Source organism: Suncus etruscus, chromosome 1 (genome assembly GCF_024139225.1).
Source record: "Suncus etruscus isolate mSunEtr1 chromosome 1, mSunEtr1.pri.cur, whole genome shotgun sequence".
Taxonomy (NCBI): domain Eukaryota; kingdom Metazoa; phylum Chordata; class Mammalia; order Eulipotyphla; family Soricidae; genus Suncus; species Suncus etruscus.
The window spans coordinates 193,393,053-193,411,047 of NC_064848.1; the positions used below are offsets into that span (position 1 = coordinate 193,393,053).

The window sequence follows — 17,995 nt, forward strand, 5'->3', positions numbered from 1 at the left end:
AAAGAAAATAGGAGGAACTGCAGAGATAACACAGTGGGCAGGACACTTCCCCTGCATCCAGGAAGTCAAGTCAGTTTAATCAACAGTATCCACCCATATGGACCCCAAGTTTCACCAAGAGTGATCCCTGAGTGCAAAACCCAGAAGTAGGAACAGAGGACTGCTGGGTGTGGTCCAAAAACTAAAACAAAATCAAGCAGAAACCAAAATGAAATTCAGAATTTCTTCTCAGTTTAGATCGTAAACCAACACATATTATCAAAACAATGTAATGAGGTATGCATCCAGAACCTAAAAATAGCTACACTTTGACTTCAATATTATGACTTGACTACTTATGACAGGCCTTATAAAGTAACTTTTTGTGTAATTATTTAGAAAGTTGTAAGGGAAGAGATGGAGAGAAAGAGAGAACTACATGTTTGAGAAAGAACACAGATTTATCCAGAATGGAAATAGATAAGCAAAGAAACAGAAAAGCAAGTCTATATATATATATATATTTTTTTTTTTTTTGGTTTTTGGGCCAAACCCGGCAGTGCTCAGGGGTTACTCCTGGCTGTCTGCTCAGAAACAGCTCCTGGCAGGCATGGGGGACCATACGGGACACCAGGATTTGAACCAACCACCTTTGGTCCTGGATCGGCTGCTTGCAAGGCAAACGCCGCTGTGCTATCTCTCCGGGCCCAAGTCTATATAATTTAATTTTGTTTATTTATTTGATTCTGTGCCACACCTGGTAATGTGCAAGAGTTACTCCTGGCAGTGTTCATAAGACTATGGGGTGCGGCGGATGAAACCTGGGTTAGCTGTGTGTGAGGCAAATGCCATAACCACTGTACTATCAGTCAAGCCTCTATACTGTAATTTTAATAAGAAACATAATTGAGGGGCCGGAGAGAAAGTACAGTGCTTGCTTTGCAAGCAACTGACCCAGGACTGGTGGTGGTTCGAATCCCAGCATCCCATATGGTCCCCCAAGCAAGGCAGGAGGGATTTCTGAGTGCAGAGCCAGGAGTAACCCGATTGTTGTGAAACAAATACCAAAAAACAAAACAAACTCAAACAAACAAAAAAGGAACAACATTGAAGCAGCCAGCTAAGGCAGATATTAACAGAACATTGTCAATAAAATGTTTTCTCGGGGCCGCAGAGATAGCATGGAAGTAAGGCATTTGCCTTTCATGCAGGAGGTCATTGGTTCGAATCCTGGCATCCCATATGGTCCCCCATGCCTGCCAGGAGCGATTTCTGAGCCTGGAGCCAGGAATAACCCCTGAACACTGCCAGGTGTAACCCAAAAACCACACAAAAAAAAAAATAAATAAAATAAATAAATAATAAAAATAAAATAAAATGTTTTCTCAAGGGCAAGGACATAGTGCAGAGATCTCACATATCTGAGATCCTGATTTGATCTTCAACCACAAGAAAAACAAAAACAAAGACTTTGGTCTCCAAAAGACTGAGAAATGGTCATGGCCCATATGTAACATGACAGTGTTTAAATAAATTATTTACATAAAAAAATAATAGCAAGAGCACCAGCAGAGTAGAGTGCTTGCCTTGCACACAGCCAACCCATGTTTGATCCCTGGCGTTTTATATAGTTCCCCATGCCTGCTAGGAGTAATCCCAGAGAATGACTAGGTATGGCTTAAAAAAATAGGTGGAAAAATTATAGCAGATGCTCATAAATGGTTAATTTTCTTACTTCATAACTAAGCAGGATTTTTTTAATTCATAGCAAAATTGAGAGAAATGTCAGATAATATTCCATTCCAGGGCCACAGTGATGACAGTACAGAGGGATATTGAGTTTGCCTAGCATGTGACTAAACATGGCTTGCTCATTGGCACGCCATATGGTCCCCTGAGCACTGCAAGTAGTAATTCCCAAATGCAAAGCCAGGAGTAACCCCTGAGCATCGCCAAGTGTGTCCCAAACCCCCAAAACAAAATTTTTAAATAAAATAAAATTTAAAAAGTCCATTCCATAGTGAGTAATTTTTACCATCAAACACTTCTGTGAATAGTTTTGGATTCTCTGAATCCATGTTTTCTAAAAAGCGATATGCATATTTTATCAATTAATAAGTATAAAATAATTTTTTGGTTTAGGGGCCACCCATGCAGTGCTCGATCTTTCCCACTGTACTATCTCTCCAGCCCCTGTATTTTTTTGATATGTCAGTATCTTTAAATCAGGATGGCTCTCACAAGCAGAGTTTAACTGAGGATTAGTAGCGAATAATAATATACCTTATAATCAATAGCATCTGTGATTTATTCGTCATGATGGTTTTAATAAATTGAAATTAAAAAATTCATGATTACATATTAAACAGAAAAAGCTACAAATGATTATACCAGTTAATCTCAATTGTTACTAAGAGACTCTAAATCTCTCGAACATGGAAATTACAATTTATTGACTATAAAAACCTACAAATACTGAAGAAAGTCTTTTCCTCTTCTGACAGGCCCTACACATTCCTCCCTGGCTGTTCTTGTCACCATTCCAGACCATATTTTACAAGTCTCATTTCATGTTTTTTCCTCTGTAGGCCACCTAGATCAAAGGGCTGGAGCATGTGCTTTGCTCTGTAAGAGATCCAGATTTATGTTCTACTGTTTCATGGTCCCTCAAAGACTAAATGTAGCCCAGGAACCAAGAGGGACTCTCTAGTATCTCCAGATGTGTGACCACCCCTCAAAAAAAAAAAAAAAAAAAAAACGAAAAAGAACCCAGAACTAAAACAAACCAAAAACACAAAATTAAAAAAGATTGCTTTAAACTTTTGTTTTTGGGTCACACCCAGCAGTGCTCAGGGTTACTCCTGGCTCTGCACTCAGAAATCACTCCTGGCAGGTAGCAGGCACGGGGGACCATATGGGATGCTGGAATTTGTCCTGGGTTGGCAGCATGCACGGCAAATGCCCTACCGCTGTGCTACCTCTCTCCGACCCCTGCTTTAAACTTTTGTGAAGAGCTGAGGTAGATAAAATATCCACCATTCCTAGTATATATTTTAATTGTAAGCACTTACCGAATCCCTTTTACCCCCAATGGAACAAATTATTAAAATAATAATAATAATATATATATAGTTACCCTCAATTATAAAAAGACTGGCTTTTGGAGAATTACACACAAACCCATTTTGGACAGAGGGTGAAAGAACATGCAAAGAGAATTTATTTTAAATAAAAGCCACAAGACTTAGTTTGAATCATCGCCTCTATATCATGTCAGCTGGTCAGACTTTAAGTACTGGCCTACTCACTGACTTAATACATCCAGTTCATAACACAGACACTTTCTTAAGGATATGGTTAGCACTGAGAAAGAACAGAAATATTGTAACATACACTTTCAGGAGCAGCTGGATTACCATCTAGATTTATGTATCCAGTCACATAAGCATCTTTATAGATGCTTAACTACATTGAACTAATAGGAAAAAAATAGCTTGCAACAATGTAGGCACCACAATAAGCAGGATTTGTATTCACCACTCTGGAGAGCAGTACCAGCATATAGAAGGCACTCATATTGGGGCCAGCGAGATAGCATGGAGGTAAGGCATTTGCCTTGCATACAGAAGGTCGGTGGTTCCAATCCCAACATCCCATATGCTACCCGGGGCCTGCCAGGAGCGATTTCTGAGCGTAGAGCCAGGAGTAATCCCTGAGTGCTGCTGGGTGTGACCCAAAAATCAAAACCAAAACAGCAGCAACAACAACAAAGCCACACATACAAACATTTATTATACACACACATTTATCCTTCAGTCAAATCCAAATGGAGAACAGTTTTTCCTAAATTGACTTTTAAGAGGAAAAACTATTCACAATGAACTATCAAAGATGAGAAAGCAATAAGAGATAAAAACTAGTCTATTGCAGATAGGAGGACAAGAGGGAAAAAAATCTAATTGCCAATGTTTAACTTTTTTTTTTTGCCCCCCGCCCCCCAAACCCCAATGTTTAACATTTAGGAAAAAAATTTACTTTTCCTCAAGAAAGCAAGAAAAGCATTAACAGGGGCTGGAGCAGTGGTGCAAGTGGTAAGGCGTCTGCCTTGCCTGAGCTAGCCTAGGACAGACCAAGATTCGATCCCCCAAGCCAGGAGCAATTTCTGAGCGTATAGCCAGGAGTAACCCCTATGCATCAGCGAGTGTGGCCCAAAAACCAAAAACCAAAAACAAAACAAAACAAAACAAAAAAAAAAAAAAAAAGAAAGAAAAGAAAAAGAAAAACATTAATAGTGAAACAAAATAAAATGAAGGAACAAAGAGAGATAGCATGGAGGTAGGGTGTTTGCCCTGAATGCAGAAGGATGGTAGTTCGAATCCCAGCATCCCATATGATCCTCTGAGCCTGTCAGGAGTGATTTCTGAGCGTAGAGCCAGGAGTAACCCACCCACCCCCAAAAGAAAATAGATGAAAATCCTCGTCACCTCTTTAATACAACAGTATTAAAGTTAGCCAATGGCTCACATTATTTAGTCTCATTTCCATGTTTCCTGTTATCCTTGATACATAAATGGTTTTGTTCTAAATACATGTTTAATTTACCCGTTATATTCTAACAGTGTTGTTTGTATTATACTAAGCAACAACAGGCTCTAACAAATTAAACTAGATCATATTAAATCATCTCTTTGACATTGTTAGGAGTTACTGGGGGATGGGAGAAAGGGAATGATGGTTACTTTTAGCTGTGTTGAAAAAGACCAGACACTTATCCCTTACCTTATTAGCACGTATCTGTTTGTAAATATCTGTTTGCTGTCGAATTCGATATTCCAAGTCAGAAACATGAGCTTGAAGCCAATTCCAGCGGCTGACAATAGCTGCTCGGTCCGAAGCCCATCTCCATTCAGACCTTCGCCTCCTAAAAAGAAATGAGCTGAGTAAATGCCAAGTGTCACAGGAAGACACCAAGAGAGGGTGGACAGGCTGCAACATCTGAAGGCCCATATATTTAGACTTAAACCCAATGTCAAAAAGAGGACTTTTGGATAAAACTCTATACTCAGGGCTCAAACCAGGGCCAGCCAGCTCTGGTGCAAGACAAACACCATTAAGTCCTTTACTTATCTTTATCTCTCTGGCTCTTGTGAATGACTTTAAAACCTGAATAAAGTGTCTACAGAAATCACTAGCAAGCAAGAGTGCAAACTACATGCAGGTGGCCTGGGTTCAATTCCTCACACTACACATGCTTTTTTTTGTTCATTCCCTTAAGCACTAGAGATAGGAGTAGCCCCAAGCACTGCTGGGAGTGGTCTCTAAACCAAATAAGTTAATGAAAAATGAATGGAAAATATACATAAGAGATTTAAAATGTCTGTAAGTAGATAAAAATGTCTCATGGCTCAGTAGATTTTGATTCAAGTCAAATACAGAATCATTTCAAACCCTAAAAGATTGGAAAAACTGGGGCTGGAGAGGTGGCGCTAGAGGTAAGGTGTCTGCCTTGCAAACGCTAGCGTAGGACAGATCCCCGGCATCCTACATGGTCCCCCAAGCCAGAAGCGATTTCTGAGCGCATAGCCAGGAGTAACCCCTGAGCGTCAAACGGGTGTGGCCTCCCCCCAAAAAAAGATTGGAAAAACAAATTGTTGGTAAGATGTGGAAAACAGATAATGAGAAGAATACTAATTAAAAGTAAGTAATAATTGGTAACAATAATAACTGGCACAACATTTCTGAAGAGTAACTCAAAAATACCTGACTAGATGAAATAGTACATACCCAATCTTTATGAAACTTTGTTTCTGAGATCATAACCTGTATACTGCATGAAGAAATAGTTTCACTGCATAGGCTTATCGTATAGTTACAATGTGATTTGCTACAGTAGGGAATAAATAAACCACTGCTTTTTCCTTTTGCTTGTTTTTGGTCCACACCTGAAGGTGCTCAGGACACCTCAAATCCAGGTCAACTACATGCAAGGCACATTACCCTATCTGCTATGCTATCTTTCTAGCTCTAACAATTTATTCTTTTAATGATTTGTCTACAGTAATAAAAACAAACTATTCTAGTTGGCATAACTAAATCTCAAGACAACAGAAAAGCACATAAAAACTTAATATAAATGGGGCTAGAGCGATATATAGCAAGTAGGGCTCTTGCCTAGAATGTGGTCAGAGGCAGGATTAAAACTCTGGCATTCCATATGCTCCCCCAATCACCACCAGGAGTGGTGATTCACCTCAGGGAAGACCCAAAAGTAACATCTGAGAACAGCAAGTATGGCCCCAAAATAAATACACAAAAAGAAAGAAGTTGAGATTTTAGCTCTGTCTAACCAGAAAATGTTGCTTGACCAAGTCAATCATTGTGATTAGTGAAAAGAGGGAGGGAGGGAAAGAAGGAAGGAGAAAGAGAAAGATGAAAGAAAAAGAGAGAAAGAAAGAGAGGGAGAGCGAGAGAGAGCGAGAGAAAGAGAAGAAAGGGAGGGAGGGAAGAGGGAGGGAGGGAGGGAGGGAGGAAGGAAGGAAGGAAGGAAGGAAGGAAGGAAGGAAGGAAGGAAGGAAGGAAGGAAGGAAGGAAGGAAGGAAGGAAGGAAGGAAGGAAGGAAGGAAGGAAAAGAAAAAGAGAAGAGAAGAGAAGAGAAGAGAAGAGAAGAAAAGAAAGAAAAGAAAAGAAAAGAAAAGAAAAGAAAAGAAAAGAAAAGAAAAGAAAAGAAAAGAAAAGAAAAGAAAAGAAAAGAAAAGAAAAGAAAAAGAAAGATCGCTCCTGGCAAGCTTGGGGGACACTATGGAATGCCTGGATTCAAACCAATGACCTTCTGAATGAAAGGCAACGCCTTACCTCCATACTATCTCTGGCCCCAGGGGTTTACTCCTTGTTCTGCACTCAGAAATTGCTCCTGGCAGGCTTAGGGAATCAAATGGGATTCCCGGAATCAAATCTGGGTCTGTCCCAGGTCGGCCACATGCAAGGCCTACCACCCTGCTAACATTCTGGCCCCTATAGTAATATCTTAAAAGTTCTCTAATCCTACCGAAATAAAACAAGATAAAAGATTTTTAAGTTTTAATTTTTAGGCCACACCTGTCAATGATCAGGAGGTAAACCGGGGATGTGGGGAAAGGAATCCAGGTCAAAAATGTGCAAAGCCAACTTCTACCTCCTATGGTTTTATCACTCCAGCCTGAAGTTCTTTAAAATGCAGTAAACTGCTTTAGTGTTCGTTGCAGTTTTAATTTGAGCCCAGTTAGGAAAAAATCCTCCAGTAGTCAAGTATAAAAATGTTCCCTCTTCTTAAAAAACAAAAACCAGAAAGCTGGAGTCACAGTGTAAGGGTGCTTGCCTTGGACTCAAGACAACACAACCCAGTAGTATAGACACCACAGGGCCTGCCAATAAACCAAAATATAAAAGATTTTTGTTTGTTTTGTTGGGCGACACCCAACAGTGCTCAGAGGTTACTCCTGCCTCTGTGCTCAGAAATCGTTCCTGACAGGCTATGGGGACCATATGGGATGCCGGGAATTCAATCCAGGTTGGCTGTGTGCAATGCAAACACCCTACTGCTATGCTAGGGCCTCCAAAATAAAAATTTTTAAAAAGTGAAAAAAAACTAAAGCCATCTCATCCTTACCACTACCCACTCCCAGCTTTCATTAAGTTATTATCTTTCTATTCTGCAAAAGGTAGTTTTACAGGTTCATTCTTTTATCTTTTGTTCTTATTTGGGCCATCCCCAGTGATGCCCAGGGCTATTTCAGTACTAAGCTAAAGTACAACAGCAAATTCCCATCTGTGCACCTACTAAGTCACACACTTTTTTTCTCTCAAACCTAATCTCTCCTCCTTCTTGTGTGGTGCAAAAACAAACAGAAGTCAAAATGAGAATAAGACGAATGCAATATCTACTTTACAAAGTCATTCACCAAATTTGTTGTAGTAAATGGCAATGGTTAGTTAGCCAAAGTAAAATTTGAGTACTGAAAAACCAAAGCAAGCAGGAGAGGCAAGTTCTTGGCAAATTCACAGCTCTCTGCCCTGAGTCATCCTTGGTGGACTGGACAAAAAATCCTGGCAGGCTCCAATGATCCCAAAGAACTTCCACAACAGTATTCAAGGACACCACAGTCGACATTCGCAGGAAAGAAAAAGCTTGAATCTGTCACCCTGAATTTAGACATCACAAATTTTATTCAATCAAAAATTTCACTCTTGTTAAATGTCAAGGAAAAATAATAATAATAATAATAATAATAATAATAAAAACTGAAAGGTTAAAATTATGGGAAGAAAAACCACTTAAAAAAAATTTTTTTTTTTTTTGGTTTTTGGGCCACACCCTGTGACGCTCAGGGGTTACTCCTGGCTATGCGCTCAGAAGTTGCTCCTGGCTTCTTGGGGGACCATATGGGATGCCGGGGGATCGAACCGCGGTCCGTCCTAGGCTAGCGCAGGCAAGGCAGGCACCTTACCTCCAGCGCCACCGCCCGGCCCCCACTTAAAATATTTGAGAGAACTTTGATGGCCCCTTTGACATTAGAAACATCCTCCTTTTTCAACTTTGCCTAGATCAAAACTTAACAGGCCTGCTCAACAAGTATTGCTTTAAATACCAACTCAGTTTCTTGACAATACTTTTTGGGGTTTGTTTGAAAGTTTAAAGACCAGATAATAAAGAATAAAAAGATAAGTGGTATAACACATTAGGGGGCAAGAACCATCGAAGAACAGATAGATAGAACACTTGCTTACATGCTACTGACCTGGCTTACATGCTACTGACCTGGGTTCAAACCCCCTACACCCCTCATTATATTCCCCTGCAATACTAGAAGTGATCCCTAAGGGAAGTCAGGAGTAAACCATGGTTGGGCATGGCGAGTGTCCCCAAAATAAAGCAAACAAAAATGGTAGTAAACTATTAGCACCCCAGTTGATGAACAGGCTTTATTTCCCAAACACAACTGTTGTGACAGAACGAGATATGATTTTCAGTAGAATATTGCCACAGTAGCATAATGTAATGAGTGAAAAACAGAAACCCTCACTCCAAGTTCACCAGAGCCATCTTCTGTTCAAAACACCATCAACTGGGGTCAAAGACTTTTAGCAACTAGGAATATCTCTTAGAAGTCTGAGGGAACTGTAAAGATCACACCACCTAGGACAGAGAGAAGGAACAGCAAACAGTGCTGAGGGCCAGCACACCAGGGGCTGAAATGTGGCCCAGTACAAACCATAGCACGAGCATGCGATTCCAGTTGTACCACAGCCAAATGCTTAAGTCCAAGACATAACTGCAATCACAACAAACGGAAACAAACCACCTAACACCCATGAGTAAAGCTGCATGGCATAATTTGGGGGGGGGGGGGCGCCAGAAGCTTTCAACCCATCCTCCCTTATGCCGAGAGGTTCACAAGGCACCAGTACATGGGCTACGGAGCCTGGAACTGCGTGGGGCAGCTTGTTAGGCAAGCACCTCGCTGCTGGGCTTGGGCTCTGGCCCCAATTTTTTTATTATTATTATTATTATTTTGGTTCTTGGGTCACACCCAGCAGTGCTCAGGGGACCCTATAGGATGCCAGGATTTGAACCACGGTCCTTCTGCACGCAAGGCAAATGCCTTATCTCCATGCTATCTCGCCGGCCCCTTTGTTTTTATTCTTATTCTTGTTCATTCTTGTCAAGAATAAAAAATAAGACAAACTGGGGCCAGAGCGATAGCACAGCAGTAGGATGTTTACCTTGCACGCGGCCAACCCAGGGTTGTCATTAAATTCTATGGGTTAATGTGGCATATTAATGGTATACAGTATATCAAACAATCATGTATTGTAAATGTAATCATCTACTTATTTTCTGATTCCTCAATTACTTTAATTGTTTTGGGTATATATTTTTATTTTTGGAATTTACCAGGGGCTGCTGCGTTTTCGGCTTATACTAGAATCACTAAGTTTTCCTGTTTTTTAGCTTAAAATTGGAGGGGGGGGGGCGGAAAGATAGAACAGCGCAAAACAGCGGTGTATGCCTTGCAAGCAGCGGATCCAGGACCTAAGGTGGTTGGTTCGAATCCCGGTGTCCCATATGGTCCCCAGTGCCTCAGCAATTTCTGAGCAGAGGGCCAGGAGTAACCCCTGAGCACCGCTGGGTGTGGCCCAAAAACCAAAAAAAAAAAAAAAGGGGGGGGGTGTGTTGGCTTATACAAGGGTATATAGGTACATTAAAAATTATAAGTTAGGGGCCGGGCGGTGGCGCTGGAGGTAAGGTGCCTGCCTTGCCTGCGCTAGCCTAGGACGGACCGCGGTTCGATCCCCCGGTGTCCCATATGGTCCCCCAAGAAGCCAGGAGCAACTTCTGAGCGCATAGCCAGGAGTAACCCCTGAGCGTCACAGGGTGTAGCCCAAAAAAACAAAAACAAAAAAAAAAAAATAATTATAAGTTAAGAATGGAGCAATAGGGGCCAGAGAAACAGCACAGCGATAGGACATTTGTCTTGCATGTAGCCAATCTAGGAATAACAGTGATTCAATCCTGGCATTCCATATGGTCCCCTGTGCCTGCAAGGAGCTATTTCTGAGCACAGAGCCAGGAGTAACCAGAGTGCTGCCAGGTGTAACCCAAAATCTAAAAAAAAAAAAAAAAAAAAAAAAAAAAAGAAAGGGGCCTGGAGAGATAGCACAGCAGTGTTTGCCTTGCAAGCAGCCGATCCAGGACCAAAGGTGGTTGGTTCAAATCCCAGTGTCCCACATGATCCCCGGGGCCTGCTGGAGCTATTTCTGAGCAGACAGCCAGGAGTAACCCCTGAGCAATGCTGGGTGTGGCCCAAAAAAAAAAAAAAAAAAAAAAAAACAAAAAAAACAAAAAAAAAAAAAAAAGGAGAGAGAGAGAAAAGAAAAGAAAAAGAAAAAAAATGGAGCAATACTACAATGGGTAGACATTTGCCTTACATATGACCGACTCAGGTTCAAGCCCAGGCACCCCAGGTGGTCTCCCGAACTCACCAGAAGTGATCCCTGAAAGCAGAGGACTAAGTTTTAAGCCAGGCTGGGTGTGGCCCAAATCTCCAATCCCAAAGGCAAAAGAAATAACTACATTTTTAAAGGTATAAGGAAAAAATGACACTATAAATTTTTTGTGTTTGTTTTGTTTTTTGGATCACACCCAGCAGCACTCAGGGACCACTCCTGGCTCTAGGCTCAGAAATCTCTCCTCCCAGGCTCAGGGGACCATATGGGATGCCGAGATTCAAACCACCGTCCTTCTGCATGATTCAAACCACCGTCCTTCTGCATGCAAGGCAAAAACCCTATTATCTCTCCAGCCCCCCGACACTATAAAATTTTTGGTTACATAGTAAGAAGGAGTTCTATTGTTTGTTTTTATAGTACAGTTAACTTCAATGTTGACAGGATGCATCAGCATTTGTGTGTATGCAATAATTTATAGTGCTGAATGTGCTATTTTTTTTAAAGCTACATGAATATTGGGAATAGAGTATAGCACAGCAGTAGGGCATTTGCCTTGCACGTGGCTGACCCAGGACAGACCTGGGTTCGATCCCAGGCGTCCATATGGTCCCCCCACCCCCCGCCAAGCCAGGAGCAATTTCTGAGGGCATAGTCACAAGTATCCCCTGAGCATAACCAGATGTGGCCCAAAACACACCCCCCAAAGCTACATGAATATGAACTTTTAATTTTTTGCCTCCTAAGTGGTGCTGAGGAGCCTGTGCACCCCCCCCCCCGTGATCTCATACTTGGCCTGATCAGTTCTGTGCTAGGACTCAAGGTGGTGGGACCTGGCAAGACATGTACTAATCTTTGGACCAGAGGTCTCAAACTCAGGCTGCAAACGGCTCTCCGTACAACATTTTGTGGTCCTGCCCTAGAGGAATCTTTTTTTGTTTTGTTTTGTTTTAGTTGTTTGGGTCACACCCCCAATGTCAAGGCTTGCTACTGACTTTGCACTCAAAGATCACCCCGACTTTGCCTCCTGCGGCCCCCAGGTAAATTGAGTTTGAGACCCCTGCTTGGACTCTCCCCGGTCCTGGAAAAATAATAATTGTCTACATTGTTGATAGATTACCACAAATTCAGAATTCATGACAGTCTATGGATAAAGAACACCAAATATTTATTATACTTAAAAAATAATTCCTTCCTAAAAGCCTTTGAAATGATGTAATACAGTAGTATTAGAAAATCAAGTGGTAAGGGCCAAGAATGTGGCTTAATGATGAAGTACACACTTCACATGTCTAAGGGCTCCACAAATATAAGGACATGAAAAGAAATAAAATTAATTTAGGCTTCTTCAGCCAATGTAGTAAACAAAAGACCATTGATAAAACTAATCTTGAACAGAAATGGTAACAACGTAATCCTTCACATTCAGAAGAGCCAAGTAAATCAACATAGATAGGCATTTTATGTAAGAAGATTTACCCTTTTTTAAAAACTGAGGAACTAGACTGATTCCTCCAAGAGGTTCCCGATAGAGCCTTTCCTGTTGCATCATATGAATAACATATCTAGTGGATTGTGTGGTGTCTCAATGGAGCTTTTCACATGTAGAAGGCCTGGTTTAATTCCTGGCACATCAGTTACAACTGAGCACCAATAGGTGTGGTCTAAACAAACCCGACAAGACTTAATGATCTGGATCCTTTATTCAAAGGCTGTAATCACTACTTTTGATAAAATAAAGGCATAGCAAATGCAATTTCTGCTAACAGAAAAATAAATGCTTACAATACAATACCCCACTGGTGACTTTGTCACCAGTGCACTAAACAAAAGAGGCTATCTATTGATCAGTTTGAATAAACCTGATCTCCAAGGCTTCCCCAGACAGCAACAGTAAATACTGTTTTTTCTCCTCAAAGATAAACTATAGGGTCAAAGAAATAGTACAAAAGGTAAAGTACTGGCCTTGCAAAGTAGCCAACCCAGTTCAATTCTCAGCATAATATATGGTCCTGATCCCCCCAAATACTCTTTATTCCTGAGCAAAGAACAAAGAACCACCACCATGTGTTGCCCCCCAAAAAAGCAGTAAGTAAATAAAAGATAAAAGATAGCAACTCTATGGAAGTTAAGCATTGAATCTGCCCAAGCACTTGAACTAGCAGAAATAACTGCTGTCTTCAATTAAGTCGCCTAATTCTACCCTGTGATGGAAAATATCTCTAATTCCAATAGAACTACATAGGCACATTAGAACTTTTTCATAACCTAGAATTTTTTTAATTCTATAAATTGAAATTAAATATGCTGGAATGAACCGAATGATGGCTAACCCATAACTCTAACTTCTATCCTGTTTTCAGCTCTTATGTCATAGGCAAAGAGGTTCTATTAACAAACCAAAAGTAAAACAATTGCTCACAAGAAGTCTCATAATGCTATATTCAATAACAATAAAAATGGTAAAATTTGACAATTATATCCTTATTCAGAGTGTTGCATCTAGAATACACAGTTGCCACAATCACAGTTCAGGGCAAAAATGAAAATTTTTATACATTCCTAAGAGTCCCACTGAAAACAAAATAGATATACACCTATACCCAGTTCAAAGCAGTGTGAAATAAAGTCATGCCAAGTTCTCACTATTATTTCACTTTTTTTTTTTTGGGGGGGGGGGTTTGGGCCACACCCGGCGGTGCTCAGGGGTTACTCTTGGCGGGCCTGGAGAGATAGCACAGCAGCGTTTGCCTTGCAAGCAGCCAATGCAGGACCAAAGGTGGTTGGTTAGAATCCCGGTGTCCCATATGGTGTCCCCCGTCTGTCCTCCCACCCCCCGTGCCTGCCAGGAGCTATTTCTGAGCAGACAGCCAAGAGTAACCCCTGAGCAACCGCCAGTGTGACCCAAAAACCAAAAAAAAAAAAAAAAAAATAGCTCCTGGCAGGGCCACGAGGGACCGATATGGGACCACTGGGATTTGAACCAACCACCTTAGGTCCTGGATCAGCTACTTGCAAGGCAAACACTGCTGTGCTATCTCTCCAGGCCCTATTATTTACTTTTTATGAAACCTAGGGCATATAAATTCACCTTGCAAATAACTTGTGCCACCTGGCCATTCAGAAGTGGTGATCTATATATAAAAGATATATCTTATATAAGATAGAAAAGGTGGATAGGGGAGGGAAAATGAAGATGAAAAGAAATCTGTAAGTGGCAGACAATCTAGGAAATATAAGGTGTAATTCTGAGTTTCTTGAATGCTGTGTTCCAGTGATCTAAGGTAGTACTTCTTAAACATTTCCCACTCCTTCCCTCCCCCAGATCCTGTGCCCCCCATCCTAATGGTTTTTCACCTCTAGCCCCACCTTGAATATCAAGAACCCATGGCTGCCAGTTGAGAAAAACTGATGTCAAAAGGAAGTTCCACTCTAAATAGTAAAACCAGAGTAGTTCATTAGAATAAACAACGCAGTCAACCAAAACTTTGTGTCAATACCCCCAATTTTTTAGATAGAATAAATATAAGGGGGAAAATAAAATCAAACTGCCCAGAGTTAAGTTAAACATCCTACATGTTTTAGTTGTAAAACAAAACACAGAAAGAAGTTTAATGACAACAAGTTGAAAGTTTGTATCTATCACTGATGTGGCATCAGCTTTCTTGAAAGTTATATATAGAAACAGGAAACCAAATACCAGAGCCAATCATAAAACTTACAGTTCACCCTGATAAGAACTCAGGGACGAACACTTAATCTTTTTGTCTAACTGCCTAAATTTTCTTTCTTTTTTCTTTTTTAGGTCACCCGGTGACATTTAAATTTTCAATTTATCACAAATCCTTCTTCCCCATACCTTTCATTTAAAATATTTAAGAACATCTCTTTAAAGAAATCTGGAGCCCAAAAGATAGTTTAAGAAATGAGGTTTTGGGACCAGAGATATTGCACAGTGGTAGGGTGTTTGCCTTGCACACGTCCAACCACAGACGAATTCTGGTTCTATTCCCGGTATTCCATATAGCTCCCCTGAGCCTGCCAGGAGCGGATTTTTGAGCGCAAAGCCAGGAGTAACCCCTGAGTAACTATGCTGGGTGTGCCCCCCCCAAAAAAACCCCAAAAACATAAAAAGGGGAAGGGAAGGAGGAGAAGGGGAAAAGGGAAGGGGAAAGGGAAAGAAAAGAGGTGCTTGCCTTGCACATGGCATGCCCAGCCCCATCTCCAGGGCTGTACATGAGCCCCCAAGCACAGCCACATATGGCCCTCAGATGCCAACCACCCCTAAAGCCAACAATAGCAAAACCCAGATATTACTTTGGAGACAAATGTAACAAAACCTGTGGCTCGTTAATTATGGGGGACAAAGCGGGTAGCACTGCAATAGGGGCCTTTGCCTTGCACACAGTCGACCCAGGTACAGACTGCAGTTTGATCCCCAAAGCCAAAAGCCATTTCTGAGTGTATAGCCAGGAGTAACCGCTGAGCATCACCAAGTATGCCCCTCTCCAAAATAAACCTGTGGCTCAATAAATCTTAAGAATTTACTTGGGGGGGGGGGGGACGGACGACGGAGACATAGTGGCATTTGCCTTGCAAGCAGCCAATCCAGTACCTAAGGTGATGGTTTTGAATCCCCAAGTCCTATTTGGTCCCCCCGTGCCTGCCAGGAGCATTTCTGAGCAGATAGCCAGAGTAACCCCTGAGCACAGCCGGGTGTGGCCCAAAAAAACAAAACAAAACAACTAAAAAAAAAAAAGATTTACTGAGGCCGGAGAGCGCCTTACAAGTGCTAGCCAAGGAAAGGGACCGGTGGTTCGATCCCCCGGGCGTCCCATATGGTCCCCCCAAGCCAGGGGCAATTTCTGAGCGCTTAGCCAGGGAGTAACCCTGAGCATCAAACAGTAAGGCCAAAAAACAAAAAACAAAAAGAAGAATTTACCGGTCATTTTTTTTTAATGGGCAGGCACTCAGGGATTACTTCTGGCAGGCTCAGGGGACCATACAGGAATATAAGGTATTGCACAGTGCTATATAATAGCGTAAGGCCCTGGTCAATTTCTTTTTGATGTAGTGTTTCTGAACCGTTTGGCTAAGTCCTGGCTCTCACTGTTTTATAATGTTTATGTCCACTAATTTGTATTTTATGTATAAGTCAGAAAGTGAAAATGAATAACATTGCATGAGATAAGTGTTTTTCCCCTCCTCCCATAATTAGTCAAAAAAAAAATTAGGGGGCTGGAGAAGAGCATGGAGGTAAGGCATTTGCAAGGACCGTGGTTTGAATCCCAGCATCCCATATGGGTCCCCAAGCCTGCCATGGGCGATTTCTGCGCATAGATAGAGCCAGAACCTATGAGTGCCACCGGGTATGACCCCCCCCCCCAAAAAGGGGGCCAAAGTGATAGCACTACAAAGTCTGGTACAAGGCATTTGCCCTTGTACATATAGTCCCAAGACCCACCAGGAGTCGTCTTGAAGGAGAGCTAGGAGTGAGTCTGAACAAGTGAGTCTGAACACTTCTGGTGTGGGCCTCCCTTCACCCTCCAAAATAATTTACTGGTAAAAAAAAAGTTAATAGGATCCAGAGCAGTAGTACAGAGGGGTAGAGTGTTTGCCTTGCATGCAACCAACCCAGGTACAATCCTAGCACCACTAGGAGTGACCCTTGAATGCAGCGCCATGGTTAAGTCCTCAGCATAGCTGACACTCCACTTCCCCAAAAAATGTTAATAATCATACAAGTGTGAGACAACATAACACCACATATGGATTGGGGAATCTGGTAAGATTTCAATATGGTACAAACATTTAACTCAAGCTCCAAAGCATTTATTAGAACTTGAATAGGCAGTTTTTGTGGGGACTAGGCGAGTTATGGGAATTTGAGTTTAAAAAAGACCCGGGGGGGATGGTATATTTTAGGGAAGAACAAACTGGCTAAGTATCTGGAGTTCAGACAACAGATAAAGGGAAGAATGGTCTGAGTTATCACTGTAGACAGTTGAGGGCCATCATGTAATCCACATTAATTAAATTTAATGAAGCAGCATAAAGCAGGCCTGGTCTTGGCCCTTTTTCTACTTTTGTTTGAACTCCTTAAATAAAAAAATTTTTGAATAGAAGTTAAAGCATATGGCCAGGAAGACAGAACAGGTGAGTGAGGCACCTGCCTTGCAAATGGCGTTGACACAACACATGTCCACTGAGCAGAGCCAGGAGTAACTCCTGAGTACCAATGGTGTAGACCAACCAGAACCCCCCAAATACACGTGTGTGTATGTGTGTGTAGAAGTGTGTGTGTGTTGTGTGTGTGTGTTGTGTGTGTGTGTGTGTGTGTGTGTGTGTGTGTGTGTGTGTGTGTGTGTGTGTGTGTGTGGTGTTGTAGTGAGGTAGGTAGGTACGGTATTGGGTACTACTAGGTGTGGCCCAAAAACACACACACAAAAAACAGAATAAATTCCCACATATCAACTAACTTCAGAAGTATCAACCCCTGGGCCAATCTTATCTCTTCTTTAGCATCTACCTACCATATCCAAGTAATTAATCTTTATCACATCCACAATATGTGCACATTTATCTCTCTCAAAAAGGTGAAGGAGATAGATCAGCACAAGAGCCTACCCTGAGGTGTTAGGGACTAAGTTTGAACCTAAGCATTAAGTCCCTACATCCTACCCCAGCAATGGGGATATCACCCTAGGGGTGATATCAGGGTGTGGCGTCACCCTGATAACACAGGGCCCAAAGAGCTCCCCCCCACTTTTTTTTTCTTTTTTTGGTTTTTGGGCCACACCAGACGGGTGCTCAGGGGGTTACTCCTGGCTGTCTGCTCAGAAATAGCTCCTGGCAGGCACGGGGGACCATATGGGACACCGGGATTCGAACCAACCACCTTTGTCCTGGATCGGCTGCTTGCAAGACAAACACCGCTGTGCTATCTCTCCGGGCCCGAGCTCCCCCTTTTCAAGGCTTAACATTGAACTATCCAGCTCAGTTGGGCAAGCATAACCAAAGGTACGGGGCGACA

The 17,995-nt window shown here is 41.9% G+C and overlaps 1 protein-coding gene across 3 annotated transcripts in view; it reads right to left on the reverse strand.

Annotated features, from left to right (window-relative positions):
* Positions 1-17,995, reverse strand: part of KANSL1 (KAT8 regulatory NSL complex subunit 1) — a 182,886-nt gene that overhangs the window by 52,823 nt on the left and 112,068 nt on the right. For all 3 annotated transcript variants that reach the window (XM_049779034.1, XM_049779018.1, XM_049779026.1), the window contains one exon: positions 4,759-4,900. In XM_049779034.1, coding sequence (XP_049634991.1) covers positions 4,759-4,900 — 142 coding nt within the window. The remainder of the gene's footprint in view (positions 1-4,758; positions 4,901-17,995) is intronic.